Consider the following 20,429-nt stretch of genomic DNA (forward strand, 5'->3'; position numbering starts at 1 on the left):
TGGGGAGTGCCTGTTCTAATTAATAAGATAACGGTATGTTGATATTGGTTCGGCCTAGTCGTTGGTCCGGCCATCTATGACAACATCTGAGGGTGCCTAATGAGGGTGCCCACCCACATGGTGGGTGTTGTGGTGCATCTGAGGGTCCTTCTATATTGCAATATTTATAATGATTGGAATGGACCCTGGGGGTGTTGTAAAAGTTGACCGTACCTTTATGGGTGTGTCCCGTGATTATGGTATGGGGTGCTAACCCATAGTTTCTATTTTAGTTAATTTTATTTTATTTTACTAATAATGTTTGATCCTTGATCATTTCTGAAATGTTTCATTATGGGTCGTATCCCATGACTACACCAGGGGGTTGACCCATAGCCTTCAATCAGATATTGCAGCCCTTTGATCGGGGACAATGAATTTCCTTTTGAGTTTCAAGATGTCTGCTACATGTGGATTTATTTTGTATGAGTCCCATATTGTAGAAATATATTTTTAAGTATATATATTTTTTATAAGGAAAGAAGAAAAAATGTTTTTGAAAATAAAATGTTTTTTATCATTTTAAAAATAATTTTCATATATGGTCTGACCACCGTTTTGGGTATATAACCTTTATTCTAAAGAGGTACATAAATGGTGGAGTGTATACGGGTCCTTATATGACTAACTGTATATACTTACATTATTTGACGGATTAGAGAGGGACGCCCCTATCCGAGGTATATGCTCTTAGTGGAGCTATTAAAGCTTAATGGTATTGATTGTACAAGTGAATCCATTATTAATATAGGAAAATGGTTCCTTCTCTCTCTTAAATTAGTTTGTAGTATATGCCTAACGGTAAGGGCAAGCTGTCAATATTGCCCTATTCTAAAATGGCGGATTGGGAGCGGTAACCAGGAGCTCGGAAGTGGGTGGTTACAATTGCGGCAAATGTATACTTGAGGCAGTGGATCAGCGCGCCGCCCGTACCCCAGGAAGAAGTCAGCTTTGACGAAACGACGTAGGGTTGAGCGGCGTGCTGACGTCACCGCCATTCCCAGTTGGTCTAGGAAGGACGGGCAGTGTGAGCGAGAGAGAGCCGGCCGGCTCGTTACTGTATATACACGCTTGTATGCGGCTGAAATTGTGAGTTTGTAATCTCTGTTTTATATTGTTTGAATAAAAGTTTTATATGGAGTTACGCTATGGGAGCCTTTCTGTTTTATCTCATTAAATGATTGTGGTGCAACGGGAGACGCTCCGAGGAGGGGATACACCAGTTAGAGATATCAGCAGTGTCTTTCAAAGGGACCGGATTGATGATTTTGTTTGCGAGCACGTATGATCTCCCTAAAAAGAGATCTTGTCAGCTGGTAAGCCTCACTGAATCTAGTGGTGGAGGAATTCCTTTCTCTGGGTGCACTTGCTACATACTTGGAGGGTGTTTTGTACGGAGTCACCTAAATGGACTGAAGCCTTATCTTCTCATCTTTCTCCCCTTTTTTTGGACCGTTCACGTTTTTAATTAATTTATGTCCTTTTTATTTGTATTATTCATGGTTATATCAATATTTTGCACACAGGGTGGAAGAATTATGTTATGATGATAATGATATGATTTTGCACCATATGATTTCTAGCGCAGCTTTCCTTTTTTAATTACTTACAACCATTAGGTTGGAAAGGGCAAGGCCATAGCTTTATTAAATTCCAACACAAAACATGTGAACATATTTAACCAGTGCCAATCACAGTCAAGCACCTAACCAAAAGAGGGAAGTGGGGCCTGTCCTTACCCATAAGTGCTGGACAGACAGCCTACTTCCAATTTTCCATCAAGGGTATAGCCCATTAGAGCAACTTTAACTGCTGGCAAGGTCAAGAAAACTGCAGCAAGCTGTGACATACCATAACATAGGAAAAAGGGGTGGGAGGGTGAGCAGCTCTTCCAACCGACTCTTCTGAAAGACCCAGAATTTCCTGGGGCACATGTTCCCTGAGCTCAGGCCCATCCCATCCCACATGTCCCAACCAATCGTTCCCCTTGTCATGCACCTAGCCATGCCCCCACCAGTCAATGCTCTCTTTCCCTAGGGAGGGGGCTCAAGAGGCCTTTAGTATTACAATTTGCCTTTGCCTGCTGCTAGTGCAGGGGTAGGGAACCTTTTTGGCTGAGAGAGCCATGAACGCCACATATTTTAAAATGTAATTCCACGAGAGCCATACAATATGTTTAAAACTTTTTTTTTTTAATCGATTAATCGACTAATTTCAATTATAACTGTAATATCCACATCATCTTCCCCACTGTAATATCCACATCTCCCCTATGATTGTCTGCTTGCTTACCACTACACAAGCAGGCAGATCCACAAGCAGTTGAGGCGGGTGATGATGACATCAGCGCGACGCTCACCTAGGCCGCCACCGGGTGTACCAAGATGGCCGCAGCTCCAGAGCTAGGCCAAAGCTGCAGCCTTTCCTATGGGCTCAATCCACGGATCGGCACACTACGCAATCTGTGGATTGAGAGGTGAGAGCCAGATGCAGCCATCAAAAGAGCCACATCTGTCTCGAGAGCCATAGGTTCCCTACCCCTGTGCTAGTCCCTAGTGTCCCTAGTATTACAGTACAAGATATCAGTAATGCTGGGTTATGGATAGTTTATATCGTTTCTATAAGGCATGGGTCTTCAAACTATGACCCTCCAGTTGTTCAGGAACTACAATTCCCATCATGCCTAGTCATGTCTGTGAATGTCAGAGTTTTACTGCCGTAGTTTGAGGATCCCTGCCATAAGGGGTAATTACCTATTCTGAGGGTGCCCAGATCCAGGCACATGATCTCTCCAGCAGCTGGCTTCAGTGAAGAGGAGAAATTGCCAACAACAGCTACACAGCCTGGGTGATGACATCACACATAGGCTTACTATGGGGCATTCATTGTCGGCTGTTTCTCCTCTATCCTGAAGCTGGAGCTGGGACTCAATCATGTGACCGGACTGGAGCACCCTCAAAATAGGTAAATATAGAAATTTTTATTTTACAGGGTAGTTAGAATAGGCTAAATTCTCCTACACATGACCAGATTTTCAGACCACCGTTCGTTTTTTGTTGCATGTTAGTCTCATGTCGAAAGTGAAGAGGTTACTCACCATACAAAAATTCTCATATGACAGACTTCAGAAGTTACGTAATGTGTTGACTAGTTTTGTATGCATTCTTTCCTTTCTGAGCATGCGTAGTCTTGCTTTTAAAAAATTTTTTTGCATGAAAACAGTACTAATTAAACGAAAACAGGATGTTGAGTTCATGTACCACAAAAATGTTATAGTTGCACATCCAGCTTTTACCAGACGAAAATCCAGAATCCACTGTCAAAAGCACCGTACTAACGATCCGAAAATCGGCAGATCGTTCGCGGACTAAATTTTTAATTTCGGATTTTCGTATCGCGTGTACCAGCCTTTAGGATGGGGGTGTTTAGGTAGAATTAGGATTTTACTGGAATGCTAAACTCACTGGATGCCAGGTCGTATTAAAGGTTATTTACCTGTAAAGGCTGACAACAGGTTTCTTTGTCCTTATGTCACAGCTTGACATTGGCCAAAACAAACATGAAATGGCATAAAAAATGCAACAATTTGCATAAATGTGCATCAAAAATGTGATACAAAACACAATAAAAAATGCATGATCATGCAGAAGCACTAATGTAAATGGGGGCTTATGGTCTATTACACTGGTGGCAGCCTTTGCTGCTCCTATAAAAATGAATCAACTTTCAGAGGGTGATTGACAGGTGTCTGGGAGGCGATATGTTGCCTCCTAACTACCTGTTTAACCCTGAAAAGCCCGCACTACCGTGCTACGACCACGTGTATTGGATGCGATCGCAGGGCGATTGTGGCATGGCCCAATTCACCTGAATGGGTTGTTTTTAGTGGCAGTGCTGCACATCAAATCTGACAGGGGGTATTATCATTTTTGTAGTTTTGCTGCAGCATGGATACAACCGCCACTAGTGTAAGGTTAAGGGCGGATGGTAAAACTGGGGATCAACTGCCTATTTTTTCTGCTTCCCCCGGCCACAAGTATAAATGAGCCATGTAGATTTATTTCTATGAAAACTTAGAAACACTTGCTATATGTTAGCATTAAATAGTTGCAAACATTCCGCACTAACAAAGTAATAGACTAAAAGCTAATATTCTGGTGCCTTTGATTTCTCCACAATGCCTATACCTACAGAACAGAAAACGTATGTGCATAGTCTGGGAACAGGTTCACTTTGAAAGGACGAATAAAGCACAAGAACAATGCATTTTATAGAAGCGTAAACTTCTGATGTATCCATATTTGTCTAAATATCTTTTTGTTGTGATCTACAGCATTTTAGATTTTCGTGGAACAGCGCCAAGATTACTGTGCCATACATCTTGGCTATCAGTACTGCAATACACAATAACAACTTGATGTCATAAGATTTTGCTAACCGCAGTTCCTGACATTTACTGTCATAAACCGGTCGGCTCTACAGCGAGGCCCATTGTCTACATGATCTCTCTGAAACGTGACCTCAGTTCCTCTCTACTGGCATAGCCAAGATGTAAAACAAGTCTTTATTTACAAAAGATTATCCCACACACACAATAAATATACTACTACGTCTAAAATTCTTTCAAGTGTCAAAGTTGTTCCAAGAAAAACAAGATCAAATGCAATAACTTTCTCAAAATTCAGTTATTGTGTGCCTATAGATGTAAATTGTTACTAAACAATAGTAAAATCAGTCTATATATGCAGTGACACATGTTTGTTATACTCACCGTGGAACCTAATCCTTCACCTTGTGGAAAAAGGCTGTTTGATCCTGTCTTCTCTGATCCTCCCCTTCTTTTACTGTCCCCAATCCATCTGCAGATAGTGCAGAGCCCTGGAGGCACTTTGCACATGCTCAGTCTGGTGTGTATTGCTAGAGAGTTTATTTTTTTTTCCCTTTTAGGAGGGTGCATGTTATCAGTACAGGGCCAATCAGCACTAACCAGAGATTGGGTCAGGGGTCATGCAGCCTCATAGGACAGTCAGAGGGGAAGGAAAACTCCTCCTATAAGCTTTAAAGAAGAGCTCCAGTCTGGAATTTTTGTTACAAATACTGTAGCTGCTGACTTTTAATATAAGGACACTTACCTGTCCAGGGATACCGCAATGTAGGCACCTTGAGCAAATTCATCAATCAGCTTTGAATGCAGGCGCCGGCATCGTAAGAAAGGGAAAACGACAGTGAGGCCTTCAGGTCAGAACACAATTACACAGCAGGGGAAATCACTGTACTAACATCAGATTGTTAGTACAGTGGCTCTGACCTGAGCTGTCGTAGTAGCAGTCTGAACTAGTAGTGTGTACAAGGCTTAAAGTGTTACTAAACCCAGAACCCTGCATTCACTATATCTGGTTTCCCACAGTACACAGAACATGGAAATGCGATAGTTTTAGTAAATATAAACTGCTAAATACCTTTTTCTCATCGGCAGTTAGAGCAGTCTTCTGGCTTTTATAGGTGTATGATTAAAGTTTGTAGGAGGAGTTTTCATTGTCCTCTGACTGTCCTAAGAGGCTGCATGACCCCTGAACCTCTGTCTGGACAGTGCTGATTGGCTCTGTGCTGATCACATGCACTCTCCCAAGAAAAAAAATAACTCTCTAGCAATACATAATGTGCAGTGTGTCTCCTAGCCTCTGTTCTACCAGGAGATGGGTTGGGGACTGCGGTAGAAAGGGAGGAAGGAGAAGACAGGATCAAACAGCATTTTTATACAATGCAAAGTATTAGCCCTTTAGGTTCCACAGTGATATTTTACTGTTGTGGGTTTAGTAACACTTTAAGGGATTGGTATAAAAATCTCTTTATCATATAATAACATGTTTTTCTTGACTGTAAATCCCCTAGTACAAAAATATCCCTTTGTCCCATCGTGTGACACAGGAAGATATTTTTGTACTTGGGGGATTCACAGATAAGAAAAAAACATTTCTTTTGAGAATTAAGAGAGATTATATATGACATTCGCCTTAATTTTAGAAGAGTTGGTAAAGCCATGCAAATATTGCTTTTTAGCTCTATAAAATGAGGCTGCATCTGTACTGTAAACCAGCAGTTATGGATGTACAGTCTGTTCAAGAACTATTTGACTCTGCCCACTATCCTAATATCAGGAATAAACCCCAATTGTTTTGGACTTCTATTGGGCATGAGGCATGCAGATATCACTATTTTAGCAAGGCTCTTGTGCATTTTGCTCTGGTTTAATGGACAACGTATTGCAATAAAGCAGAGCTCCACCCAAAAGGGGAAGCTTTGCTTGTTTGCTTCTTTTGGGGGGAGGAAGGAGCCCACTTCCGGGAGACCTCGTTGCGGCCCCCCTCCTGCTCCCCCCCCCCACCGCCGGGCCATTCAGAAAGCATGGCACACATGTGCAGTAGGGAACTGGCTGTGAAGCCGCGAGGCTTCAATGACGGCTTCCCTTACAATAAATGGCGGCGGCGGCAGCACCCAAGAGCCAATTGGAAAATCAGTTGAGGTGCCGACATTGCAGGATTCCTGGACAGGTAAGTGTCCTAATATTAAAAGTCAGCTGCTACAGTATTTGTAGCGGCTAACTTTTAATTTTTTGTTGGGGGGCAAACTCCTCTTTAAGTCGCCGCACGTCCTGTCATAGTGACCGGAGACAGCGACGGGGCAACATCTAGTTTCATAGTTAGTAAGGTTGAATAAAGACACCAGTCCACCCAGTTCAACCTGAGTGAGTGTCTACAATTGTCCCTATCCCTGTACATTGCACACTCATGTCTGTCCCTACCCTCAAGGAGCCCACAATCCAAGGTCCCCATTCATATACTAGGGCCAATTTTGGACAGAAGCCACTTAACCTACCTGCATGTCATTGGATTGTGGGAGGAAACCCATGCAGGCACAGGGAGAACATGCAAACTCCAGGCAGGTAGTGTGGTGGTTGGGATTTGAACCAGCGACCCTTCTTACTGCTAGGTGAGAGTGCTACCCACTACACCACTGTGCTGCCTAACATCTCCAGAAGAGAAGAACAGAAGAACAGAAGACGGCGACAGCGACAGAAGAGCTAGAAGAAGGCGCGGTGGCCCGGAAAGAAGAACCGAAGAGGGGGACAAGACCCCCGAAGTCGGAAGAAGAGGGCGGCAGCAAAGAAGAAAGCCAGGCTCCTCCGCTAGTGAAAGAGCTAGCAAAAGAGCAGAAGATAGCGGAGGAGTCCGGCGAGAAGACCCCCGAAGACGGAAGAAGACCCCCGGAGCTGTGCAATAAACTATTTTAACCCTTGTGTGTAGTTTTTTTTTTTTTTTTTTACTTTTTTTCACAGGTGAATGGGTAGGGGTACATTGTACACCATACTCAATCACATAGGGTGGGGGGCTGGGATCCGGGGGCCCCCTTATTAAGGGGGGCTCACGGATTCCGATAAGCCCCCCGTCCGCAGACCCCGCCAACCAATGGCCAGGGTTGTCGGGAAGAGGTCCTTGTCCTCATCAACATGGGGACAAGGTGCTTTGGGGTGGGGGGGCCGCGGGCCCCCTTCCCCAAGGCACCCCCCATGTTGAGGGCACACGGCCTGGTACGGCTCAGGAGGGGGATGGGCGCTCGCTCGCCCCCACCCCCTTTCCTGGCCGGCTGAGTAGCGTGCTCGGATAAGGGTCTGATATGGACCTAGGGGGGACCCCCGCCCCGATTTTTCGGCGTAGGGATTCCCCTTTAACTCCATACCTGGTGACGAGGCCAGCGACGCCTCCTTCGCTGGTCCCGGCTACCTGGAGACGCGCTCAAAATGAGCGGACTTTCCTCCGTGTGTGTGGGCGAGTCTGTTCATTTCAAAAGTACAGCAGATAGTCCGGCGGATTTAGTCCGCCGTACCTAGTCCGCCGCAAAAGTACCGTGTGTGGGCAGGTAGCTCGTTCGGAAAGTCTGGCGGACAGATAGTCTGATACGTGTGTACGCGGCATTAGGCTAACATATTAAGCCTAATCATGATTCAGCTAAGAGATAACACTAAGGCCCCATTCACACCTGAGCATTGCGTTTTCAGGCAGAAAATCGTGTGATTTTACCGCGATTTTTCAGCGTTTTTTACTGCGTTTTGCCACGATTTTGTGCAGGGCAAAAGGTCACCAATGTAAAAAGAAGAAAATATGGCTAATTCGAGGGACAAAAAAGGGTCCAGAACTTGTTTGAGCATCAGTCGTTCGGCTTCCATTGAGAATAATAGATTTTTTTTCCCCTCCAGCGTTTTGTAGTTTCAGGCTTCAAGCTACAAAAACACTCAGGTGTGAATGGGGCCTAAAGAGAACAAAGTAAAAAGGGCAACACTGTGGCTAAGTGGTTAGCAGTTCTGCCTGGCAGCACTAGGGTTCAAATCCCAATCTCAGCACTACAGTATGAAGTTTGCATGTTCTCCCTGTGCGGCTGTGCCTGTGTAGATTTCCTCTCATGCTCCAAAGACATGCAGGTAGGTTAGTTGGCTCCTGTCTACAATTTTAAAAAATGGTCCTTGTATGTGTATGTATGAATGTGAGTTAGGTACTTTGGATTGTAAGCTCCTTGAAGGCCGGGACTAATGTGAATATACAATATATATGTAAAGAGCTGTGTACATTTATGGCATTATATAAGTATCGGTAATAAATAAATAAATATAAAAACTAAGTACATTTAGTACATTCCAACATGGTAAAATTGTCATACCTCTACTTTTCACCTTTAAAGAGTAACTCCACTTTTGTTGAAAAAAAAATATTCCCTTCTGGGTGATCTATGTACATTGCAGGGATTTTGACAAACTTCGTTGCAGAGTTCTACTTTTTGTTATTCTGAAGGAGTAGCTAATTTTCTATGTCCATGTGAAAAAAGTGAATCTGTATGGGAGTGATTTGTAATTGTCAATCATCTGCTGCACCCGCAGGGCTCTAATGAGGAAAATTGCAGCATCTGCATCCCTTTTCCTATTGGAAGGATCTCACCAAAAATGTAGGGGTGCCAAAAATCTGACTTGTATCTTAATGCAGACTTCTGGGAAAATCAGTGAGCCAATCACACAAGCAGGAAATGACATAACTGGGGGGCTATACAGTCTGTGTACAGAACACCTCCATGTAGCCATAATGCATTGCATTTTACAAAAAAATTACAGAGCTGCAGAATGAAAAGAAAAGGTGATTTTTAACAAAATTAAATTACAATATGACTTGTGTCACAATTGTATAAGCTATATTTTTTTATTATTCTTTTTTCCACAAAAGTGGAGTTACCCTTTAACATTTCATGTTTTGCATTCAAAAACTTCTACAATAAATACCTCAAGATAATAAGAAAGTGCATAACTTAAAAACACAAAGCATTGCTGCATTTAGGTCCACATGTCTACAATGGCATGATCATACAAGTGGATTCTGATGAAACAAAATGTTCTTACCTCATATTTTTCTTTTTTATTGAGATCAAGTAAACTTAAACCTGCAAGAAAAAAACAGATTATTAGTGTCTGGTGGAATGATTTTCATGGCACGGCAATAGTAAAAACTACAATTACAACAGGAAAAAAAGCTGCCATATCTGACTTTGAAGGAGTGGGCCCTGAGGCTGTCTCTCTGGCCCTGGATTTTAGATTCGATTCACATTGCTTTTGAGCGTTTCTGCAGTACTTATTGCGGCGTTTGCTGCGTTTTTACAGCGAATTTGCCGCAATTTGTGTATATAGTTGGTTGCTAAGGAGGGGGCCGGGAAGCTGGCTGACATGTCCTTAACAACCGTTAAGTCATCAGCTGAATGTAAAAAAAAAAAGTACTGGAGCTAAAAAAAATTGGGAAACAGCGCAGATTATCCGCGCCCCACACCCCAAAGCACCTTGCCCCCCACCTCCGATGCTAAGTCCCGTTCCCGTCGCCGACCCTCCTCCGATGCTGCGTCCTGCTGATCTGTGTGTGCCGATGTCAAGCATTTCTTAGATAATGATGGGGGCGTGGTCATTGGATTTTGTTATCCGGAGGCCCCGTCCCTTGTGACTTCACGGACCCATCATGTCCCGGGAGGTGACGTCACAAGGGGGTGGGGCCTACGGATGACGTAATCCGATGGCCGTGTCCCCATCATTATCTAAGAAATGTTTAATATTGGCACGGACAGATCAGCGGGATGCAGCATCGGAAGAGGGTCAGCAGCGGGAGCAGGACTCAGCATCGGAGGTGGGTCGGCAGAAGAAAGAAGAGCAGAAAAAGAAGCAGGAGAAGCCTGGAAGATGAAGATGAGGGAGAAGATGGAGGAAGACCGGAGGAAGAAGCAGGGAAGAAAAATATATTTTTAATAAAAGACTTGTCAAAAACTGTCTACTGTATTTCTTCACACTACACTACTTTTTTTTTGGTGAATGGGTAGGGGTACAATGTACCCCATACTCATTCACATCTTGGAGTGCCGGGATCTGGGGGCCTCCTTGTTAAAGGGGGCTTCCAGATTCCGATAAGAGGCCCTTGTCTCCATCAACATGGGGACAAGGTGCTTTGGGGAGGGGGGTGCAGAGCCCCCTGCCCCAAAGCACTTCTCCGCCCATGTTGAGGGAATGTGGCCTGGCATGGTTCAGGATGGGGGGGTGCTCGCTCGCCCCCTCCCTTTCCTGACCTGCCAGGTGGCATGCCCGGATAACGGTCCAGTATAAATTTTGGGGGGACCCCATGCCATTTTAAAAAAAATTATGGTGTGGGAGGTCCCCTCCGAATCCATACTAGACCCAAGGGCCTGGTAAGGACCTAGGAGGGGAACCACGCTGTTTTTTTTTCATGATATTTTTTTTTAGCCAGCAATTCTTTTTTGTACATTCAGCGGGGAAGCCCGGTGACAGATGATGACTCATCAGTTGTTAAGGACGTGGTGGTCGGCTTACTGGCTCCCTCCTTAACAACCAGCTATATACAGTGTAAAAAAAAATGCAAAATGCTGCAAAATCTCATCTTGCGTTTTGGATGCGGGTCTATTGAAGTCTATTACATGCAAAATTCTGCATTTTGCTGGGAAAAAAGTCCATGACGCGTTCCAAAAACGCAGAGGCACAAAAATGCATTGATGTGAACATGTTCCATAGGAACATATTTCCCTGCATTTCTGCAAAATGCATCAAAAAACGCATTAGTGTGCATAGAGAATTACAGTTTAGTACTTTGATTTTATTGGCTTAATACTTGTTCCAGGACTCACTAGAAGTCAAGGTGAGGGTAAAAACCCATCTGGATTACATGCTGCACAGTAAGCTCTGGAAGAACAGTTGAAGACAGGTTCATACGAGTCAAAAACACTGGTCCACCTCAATCATGATGAACGAAGCTCACTGAGACACTTCCCCCCAAGAAGAAAATCCCATGCCCATTGACACACGCCCAATCCCATTGCTGCCTTCATGCCAAATGACCACTTAGGATCCCCGCCGCTAAAGTAAACAAAGGGGCCGGGTCCCACAGGTGATGTCATTAACCAAATATTTGGTCAATGTCCTTATTTTAATAGAGGACTTATCAAAAGTTTGATTGTCTTTATTCCTAGGTTACTTTTTTTTCTTTGTGAATGAGCAGGGGTACGCTATACCAGTATTTCTCAATGCTAGTCCTCAAGGCGCCCCAACAGGTCATGTTTTCAGGCTTTCCATTATTTTGCACGGGTGACTTGATCAGTTTCAATGCCTTAATAATTACCACAGCCTTTTCATCTGAGGGAAATCCTGAAAACATGACCCGTTGGGGCGCCTTGAGGACTGGAGTTGAGAAACACTTCTCTATACCCCTACTCATTCACATAAGTTGGGGGGAGGTATCTTGTGGCCCCTTATTATTAAAGGGGGCTTTCAGATTCTGATAAGAATGAGTTTTGATTTAACATCAGATAGCAATCCTGTGGACTACTGTGTGGATACTAATATTTGATTCAATGAACATCCTTAATGTATATGGATAAATTACCCAGGATATATAACTCTGAGGATGAATATTATGATTTGTTTATTATTTGAATTCTTCATACAGCCTCAGGTTTATGGAATGAACTCTGTTCAAATCTACTCACAGGACATACTTCAGTAGTGTCTTTCCCCTTCCACCTATTCCCGTGTTATATGGGGTAAATGCTGCCCAGGGATAATATCTTAAATTTTGTCTTCAACCATGTGGCTGCATGGTTTATGGTTGTGATTTTCTGCCGTTTATTGCTTGTATGCGTTTATGTTTGAGGAGTTTATTGTTACCCTGTTAGATATTTGGCTATAAATCCCAACTTTCTGAGATGGGAATGAGGGACATCTATCAGCAAAAGTATGCAGACATAGGACACACCTCTTGCCACGCCCCTTAAAGGAGAATTGTATAAAAAAGATTGGTTAAACCTACAAGTGCTTTACCACTACTATTCCTTTATATTGGCTTACAAATGCAGAAATTTAGAAATCAGATGAAAGGTTTAGCACTGGGAAACACATTTTGCTAGATAAAAAGTGCATTTTATATATATATATATATATATATATATATATATATATATATATAGAGAGAGAGAGAGAGAGAGAGAGATAGAGAGAGATATATAGAGCAGACCAAAATGAGGGACAAATGAGGAGGAATGAGGGACAGAGGGACTTTGCTCCAAATCAGGGACAGTCCCTCGAAATCAGAGACAGTTGGGAGGTATATATTTGGCTAATAAAGACTTTGGGAGGTATTTACGAAAGGCAAATCCACTTTGCACTGCAAGTGCACTTGAAAGTGCAGTCACTCTAAATCTGAGGGGTAGATCTGAAATGAGGGGAAGCTCTGCTGATTTTATTATCCAATCATGTGCAGGTTAAAATGCTGTTTTTTATTTTCCTTGCATGTCCCCCTCAGATCTACAGCGACTTTACTTCCAAGTGCACTTGTGTGCAAAGTGGATTTTCCGTTAGTAAATAACCCCCATTGTGTTTGATAGAAAAATTATACCAAAATATATTTATATTTTTTGACAATCACCCAAACCTCTATTGTAGAATATACATATAAAAGAGAAAAGATCTACCTCTCAGCCAACATGATCCATAAAAGCTCTACGGCTGGGTTCTTGCTCATCCTTCCAAATACTACAAATACCAGAGCTCAACTGTAAACTTCAAATTTCTTTATTGTTAACATTCCCATGGTTAGAATGGTGGTGCAAATCAAATGCATTTCAGCTAAGTAGCCTTAGGTCTCCTTCACACGGGACGGATCCGTTATGATCCGCCTGTGGACATCCGCTTGCTCAGCAGGGATCGCTCCGTCGATCCCCGCTGAGCAGGAAGATGACAGGTCCGTCTCTGCACACTGTGTGGGGATGGACCTGTCGGAGAGCCGCTCTCCCCTATGGGAGATTGGATGACAACGGACCACAGAGTCAGTCGTCACCTGATCCGATGACGGATGGAAAAGTAGGTTTTTCCTCCCTCACACTTTTTCAGATCTGAGTGGGTCGGATGTCAGCGGACATGTCACCGCTGACGTCCAACTCTCCATAGACGTCTATGGAGCATCTGTTCAGATCCGCCTAAAAATCTGACAGGCGGACCTGAACGGATCGTTCGTCTGAAAGAGGCCTTAGTTATAGACCCAGGAGCTCTGACTACAGCTACTTGGCCAAAATGCATTTGTCTTTGTACAATCATCTTAACCATGTACCAGGGGCGGACTGACCATTCGGGCACTGCCCGAGGGCCCCATGCCACGAAGGGGCCCCGTCAGGGTTGCCTGCCAGATTTAAAAATCCCAACATTATAGCTGCCCCGCTTCTCCAGTACCTTTTCAGTGTGTGTGTATGTGTATTCTGTGTGTGTATATTGTGTGTATACTGTATGTGTGTGTGTATACTGTGTTGCCTCATAATCTATTGCCTGGGGGCCCATAATCTCCTATTGCCCGGGGGCCCCATGAGTTGTCAGTCTGCCCCTGCCATGGACTCTTAACCAAAAAAGAAAAGGATTTTGCCATTTACGGTTGAGCTTCCGCAGTATAGTATTTAATGAATTCCTGCTACACATCTTAAAGTGGTTGTATACTCGATTTTTTAACTTTTACCTACAGGAAAGCTTATAATAAGGCTTACCTGTAGGTAAAAAAAATATCTCCTAAACCTTTACGGTTTAGGAGATATTCCCCTCGGTATGCGCCGCTGACTGCAGCGGCGCATGCGCACAAGGGGATTCTCGGCCTGAAAATCCGCCAGTGGCCGGCCGGCCGGAATGAAATCTCCCGCGCGCATGCGCGGGAGTGAAGATATCGCGGCTCTGGCCACTCACAGCGCCGTAGCCGCGATACCCGGAAGAAACGCCGAGGGAGCATGTCGGGCCAGATGTCGGGGCCTCGTTCTAAGGTAAGTATTTCATAATGAGCTAGTATGCGGTGCATACTAGCTCATTATGCCTTTTGCTTTTCAGGTTTAAAAAAAAATAAAAAATGTGCGGGTTTACTACCGCTTTAAAGATTTTGACCTTTTTTTACCTTTTTTTTTTTTCAAGGGGCAGATCTGTAATTATAAATCAGATACAGGAAAAAAGAATTTCACTTTACATACCATTCCTAATTATGAGGATTTAAAATGAAAGTTCTTTTTAGTTTGTTTACGCCTGTTAACCAGAGCAGTCCCAAAATAGTAGGAGGAATGGCTCCTTGTGAACTGAGAACCATATATGTATGGAAAGTAGCTAAGAAGCAGCTAATGGTGGGATGATTCACAATCCAGCCTTTGTCTTTGTGCCGATTCACAGTGTATTATGATGTCATGATGTGTGGCGGATAGGTTAGCAAGATGGGACACTGCATTTTTTTGTGAGTAATCATCAGAATGAGAATAAGTGAGAAGAACATGTTTCCGGAGTTTGTGAGCAATGTTGATCTAGGAACATTTCCTTGATTTCACATGCTGTCTTTACAAGCACTGAGGCAGATAGAGGTACTATGTGAGTTAACAAACAATACAAGTAGGCCCAAGGTATAGGCCCAAGGTATAGGCCCAAGGTATAGATATTTCCATTCAGTTAAGTTTCTTCATAGGTAAACTGTAACCATATGCACACAGACATTTGCTGATAATCTAGGCCCCTGTCACACATGCTGTCCATTTGTCCGTTTTTCATCCATCCGTTAACAATACAAGTAAATGGCCGTCCTTGGGTAAACAGTGATCACTTCTGCATATTTCCCCCACACAGAAAAATGTCACGCTTGTGTAAATACATCACACATACACATGTGTGGGTAAACGTCAGTGCAGAAGCCATGTGCTAAATAATATATATATATATATATAAATCACGCAACAAAGAAACAAAAATAACAAACCAGTACACTTATGTGTATCACCGTCAGATGATCAAATAATATAGCAAATTAAATAATATCGTGCAGCGCTTAAGATGTTAATGTACAAGTAAACAAATATACTATATTACCAAAAGTATTGGTACACCTACCTTTACACTCACATGAACTTTAATGGCATGCCAGTCTTAGTCCGTAGGGTTCAATATTTAGTTGGCCCACACTTTGCAGCTATAACAGCTTCAACTCTTCTGGGAAGGCTGTCCACAAGGTTCAGGAGTGTGTCTATGGGAATGTTTGACCATAAGCACATTTGTGAAGTCAGGCACTGATGTTGGACGAGAAGGCCTGGCTTGCAGACTTCGCTCTAATTCATCCCAAAGGTGTTCTATTGGGTTGATGTCAGGACTGCAGGCCAGTCAAGTTCCTTCACCCCAAACTCAGTCATCCATGTCTTTATGGACCTTGCACTGGTCCAAATCATTTGGCTGAGGGGGATTATGGTTTGGGGTTGTTTTTCAGGGGTTGGGCTTGGCCCCTTCGTTTCAGTAAAGGGAACTCCTAAGGCAGTGATGGCGAACCTTGGCACTCCAGATGTTTTGAAACTACATTTCCCATGATGCTCAACTATACTGCAGAGTGCATGAGCATCATGGGAAATGTAGTTCCAAAACATCTGGGGTGCCAAGCTTCGCCATCACTGTCCTAAGGCATCAGTATACCAAGACATTTTGGACAATTTCATTGCGGGAACAGTTTGGGGATGGCCTCTTCCTGTTCCAACATGACTGCACACCATTGCACAAAGAAGGTCCATAAAGACAATGGATGAGCAAGTCTGGAGTGGAGGAACTTTACTAGCCTGCACAGAGTCCTGACCTCTACCTGATAGAACACCTTTGGTATGAATTAGAGCAGAGACTGCAAGCCAGGCCTTCTCGTCCACATAAGTGCCTGACCTCACAAATGTGCTTTTGGAAGAATAATCAAACTTTCCCATAGACACACTCCTAAACCTTGTGGACGGCCTTCCCAGAAGAATTGAAGTCATTATCGCTGCAAAGGGTGGGCCAACTCAATATTGATGCCATTAAAGTTCATATTCATGTAAAGGCAGGCGTCCCAATACTTTGGGTAATATAGTGGATATTACGTATAACTGCCCCTCTTCTAACTTCCTAAATGTTTCTTGTGATGAATAAAGTGAAGAGTGACCATACAGTGACATAAAAGTTCAATCTTCAAAAACTTTGCACTTTATACAAAATCTTCTGTCTGTGACCAAGGAAGTACCTCCTCCAACACCACCACACACATGTATATGATTGTGCTCACCTTGGTTTTAAAGCACACTGCATCTGAGCACCACAAATAAAAAACCCTAGCTAATTCATTTTTAACATTCAAATCAACCCCCCCCCCCCCCCATCCTTCAATGCCCCAATGCTTTATTTTGCTTAGAAATCACTTGTAAAAACACCCTCCCCCCCCCCCCCCCTAGCATTTCTGAGTCTGGCCATCTTGAGCAAGGGCAGATGATTCATGTAGTATTTATTTCCTGGAATCCCTCTACCCTTAGCTTAGGAATGTAGGCAGGAGGGTGTGCTTAGCTCAGCAAACCCCTCCTCCCCTCCTAAAGACTTCTGGGATGTATAACATCATTTGCCTAAGCATGGAAACCAGAAAGTAACAGAAGGTCCATTTTAACCTCCAAATGATAAGAGGTTAAAAGAACATCAGAAATATAAACATCAGCCGCCCTGGTAACAGGGAATGTCGCTCCAAACTTTTATTGGCAAAGAAAAAGATACACAAGTTCACATAAAAAAAAAAAGAAACTTGTCAGCTGGCAAATAATATGAATCAGAAAGGATAAATTCCCCGGTGATCAGGGCCAGGCGGCAAATAAGGGAACAGAGCATACAGCGAGTGGTTGTGCGTAACAAAGTCACTCCGTAGGCTCTGCCCTTATGCTTTATGTCCCTGGGAGGGGACTTCTGTGCTGTGTAAGCTCCATCACATGACTCTCTTTACACCCCCAAAAGACTGAGCTGAGTGCCTTATGACAGAAAGGGAAACTTAAAGCGTAACTCCACTTTTGTTGAGAAAAAAACAATCCCCTCTGGGTAATCAATGTACATTGCAAGAATTTTAACAAACGTTGTTTCTGCTTAAAAGAAAAAGCTGTTTGTCCATGTCAAAGTGCAAAGTGAATCTGAATGGGAGTGGCTTTTTCATTATCAATCAACTGGAAACATGCAGTGTCAGCATCCCTCTCAAAGTAATTACCGCTTTGGGAGTTTCCTCACCAAAAATATCAATTTGTTTTGCTAACTCAGTATTCTAGTGCAGGCTTCTGGTAAAATCTGCGCCAATTACACAAGCAGGGACGTGTACAGAAAGCCTCATGGTTGCCAAAATTGCAGTGAATTACAATATAATTACAAATGTATGGTCCTGCTGACACTGCTCCACTTTTTCAAAATAGCCTGTTGAAAATTGTAGATTGAACACAGCCTACACCCATTTAGATGCAGGCACTGCTCAGGTATTCTGACAGCCAGCAGCTGTCATACAATAGGAGGGATTTGTCCATCCGTGCCATTAGTGTACAGTACATGGAGGAATCGGTTCCTTTTTTTTTTGTTCTGTCTGCAGGCTGAATTAAATAAATCTTTACATGTATGGGCAGTTTAAGCATTAAACTGACTTGTCAGAGATTACCTGGAACTATGGACCCCTTCCCCAGCCTCAAAGGACAGCACTATGCCAATCATAAGCCCCCAGCTCTCACCCTTGAGAGAGGGGAAGTGAATTACATGCTTATTCATACCCAGAAGTTCTGGATATTTCACTTTACTCCTGAAGATTGAACAGAGCATTGGGAGAGCAAAGGAAAGGGGAGCATACAGGGCTGGTGCTACCACTAGGCAAACTAGGCAGCTGCCTAGGGCACACTGCTGCCTAGGGCACCCGGCCACTGGTGTTCCTACACTCTTCACTCTGCAGCAAGCAACTAAGTCTCAGCATCAGCAGGCAGACACCGCTTAATTCGCACATAGTTCCGGAGGCGCAGTGGCGGCAGAGGACTGTGTCTGTGTCCCGACTCCTGAATGAATGGAAGCAAGCAAACATTCATTGATGGGTACTGGTGAGGCTGAATTTGATGGGCGCTGGTAGGTTGCATTGATGGGCACTGGTGAGGCTGCATTTGATGGACCCTGTTGGGGCTGCATTTGATGGGCCCTGGTGAGGCTGCATTTGATGGGCCCTGGTGGGGCTGCATTTGATGGGCCTTGGTGGGGCTGCATTTGATGGGCCTTGGTGGGGCTGCATTTGATGGGCACTGGTAGGTTACATTGATGGGCGCTGGTGAGGCTGCATTTGATGGGCCCTGGTGAGGCTGCATTTGATGGGCCCTGGTGAGGCTGCATTTGATGGGCCCTGGTGAGGCTGCATTTGATGGGCCCTGGTGAGGCTGCATTTGATGGGCCCTGGTGGGGCTGCATTTGATGGGCCTTGGTGGGGCTGCATTTGATGGGCACTGGTAGGTTACATTGATGGGCGCTGGTGAGGCTGCATTTGATGGGCCCTGGTGAGGCTGCATTTGATGGGCCCTGGTGAGGCTGCATTTGATGGGCCCTGGTGGGGCTGCATTTGATGGGCCTTGGTGGGGCTGCATTTGATGGGCGCTGGTATGTTACATTGATGGGCGCTGGTGAGGCTGCATTTGATGGGCCCTGGTGAGGTTGCATTTGATGGGCCCTGGTGAGGTTGCATTTGATGGGCCCTGGTGAGGCTGCATTTGATGGGCCCTGGTGAGGCTGCTTTGATGGGCCCTGGTGAGGCTGCATTTGATGGGCGCTGGTAGGCTGCATTTGATGGGCACTTCATTAAAAATGTGGGGTATACATGGGCAGGGCAAAGGGGTGGAGTCAGGGGTGGAGCCGGGGGCAGCAAATTGAGGTTTTGCCTAGGGTGTCAAAAAATCCTTGCACCAGCCCTGGGAGCATATGCTATTGGGGAGAGGAATTAGCGAAATAAACCTTTTGCTTCACCCTGCATGAGCAAAGGCACTTTTACTTGAGCAACTATGTCATTTTCTCCTGTCCATAAAGTCATCTACAAATATGACGTGATTATCACACGCCTGCAAATAGCCAGGGGACAGATTCGAAATCTATTCATTTTTCTCCAGAGAAGGTATGGGTGTATGTTTAACCCCTTCCTCTCTCTATAGCTGAAAATGAGACACCAACACCCTTAGGTGCCTGAGGGCAATTGAATTGTGCTTGCACATCCAAATACCATCCATTTTTCTATAACATGTATTTCCACTTTTTGCAGCCAAATTGGCATAACACATGCTTTCCATTTCTTACATGTGCCTTTTTATTATTTTTTTGTTCTTGCATAAAAACCCTACCTAGATTTCCCCTTCCATTTAATGTTGAGGAAAGGGCTGGAGAGTTACTGTATGTTCACCATAGTTAACCCTGCCCGTACTCTTATGGCAGATCATAATTACGACTTAGGCACTTTTTACACTAGTGGACTGAAGGGGTCCGCATGTCAGTTTTTCAGGCGGACCAGATCAGATTCTCCAGTCTCCTCTATGGAGCGGTGGGTGACAACGGGCATGTGTGAACATAGAAGGCGTGCAGAAAAGCCCTGAATCAGGGTTCATCTGCCAAGAGGGGAGACCGTGCATTCCCGTAGCTAGTGCACCCCTATTTATCTCACAATATCATGGGGTAGGACACGGAGGCTGGCAGGTTACATGTGGGTTATTGGATAAAGATTTTTTCCTCTCAGGAGGAGCGACTCGAGTCGCTCCGACTCAGAAAAAAGGTTCCTGTACTACTTCGGGGCGACTTCGGGGGCGACTTGCATTGACTTCTATGCAGAAGTCCTCTGCAAGTCGCCGCTCACCCCCCCTGCAAGTCGCGGCGAGGAAGTCGGAGACGCCTCGCCGCGGCTCGCAGTGTGAACCGGCCCTTACTTGTAATAGTAGATATGTTCTCACAATGGACAAAACTGTTCGTCACCATAAAGGAAGATGCA

The 20,429-nt window shown here is 44.2% G+C and overlaps 1 protein-coding gene across 5 annotated transcripts in view; it reads right to left on the reverse strand.

The window, feature by feature from the left end:
* The window catches only part of B4GALNT1 (beta-1,4-N-acetyl-galactosaminyltransferase 1), a 213,191-nt gene that overhangs the window by 47,681 nt on the left and 145,081 nt on the right, over positions 1–20,429 (reverse strand). For all 5 annotated transcript variants that reach the window (XM_077483633.1, XM_077483628.1, XM_077483630.1 and 2 more), the window contains one exon: positions 9,479–9,519. In XM_077483633.1, coding sequence (XP_077339759.1) covers positions 9,479–9,519 — 41 coding nt within the window. The remainder of the gene's footprint in view (positions 1–9,478; positions 9,520–20,429) is intronic.

The sequence above is a fragment of the Lithobates pipiens genome, unplaced genomic scaffold, assembly GCF_037356315.1.
Source record: "Lithobates pipiens isolate NorthernLeopardFrog02 unplaced genomic scaffold, aLitPip1_a1.2 Scaffold_16, whole genome shotgun sequence".
NCBI classification, from domain to species: Eukaryota; Metazoa; Chordata; class Amphibia; order Anura; family Ranidae; genus Lithobates; species Lithobates pipiens.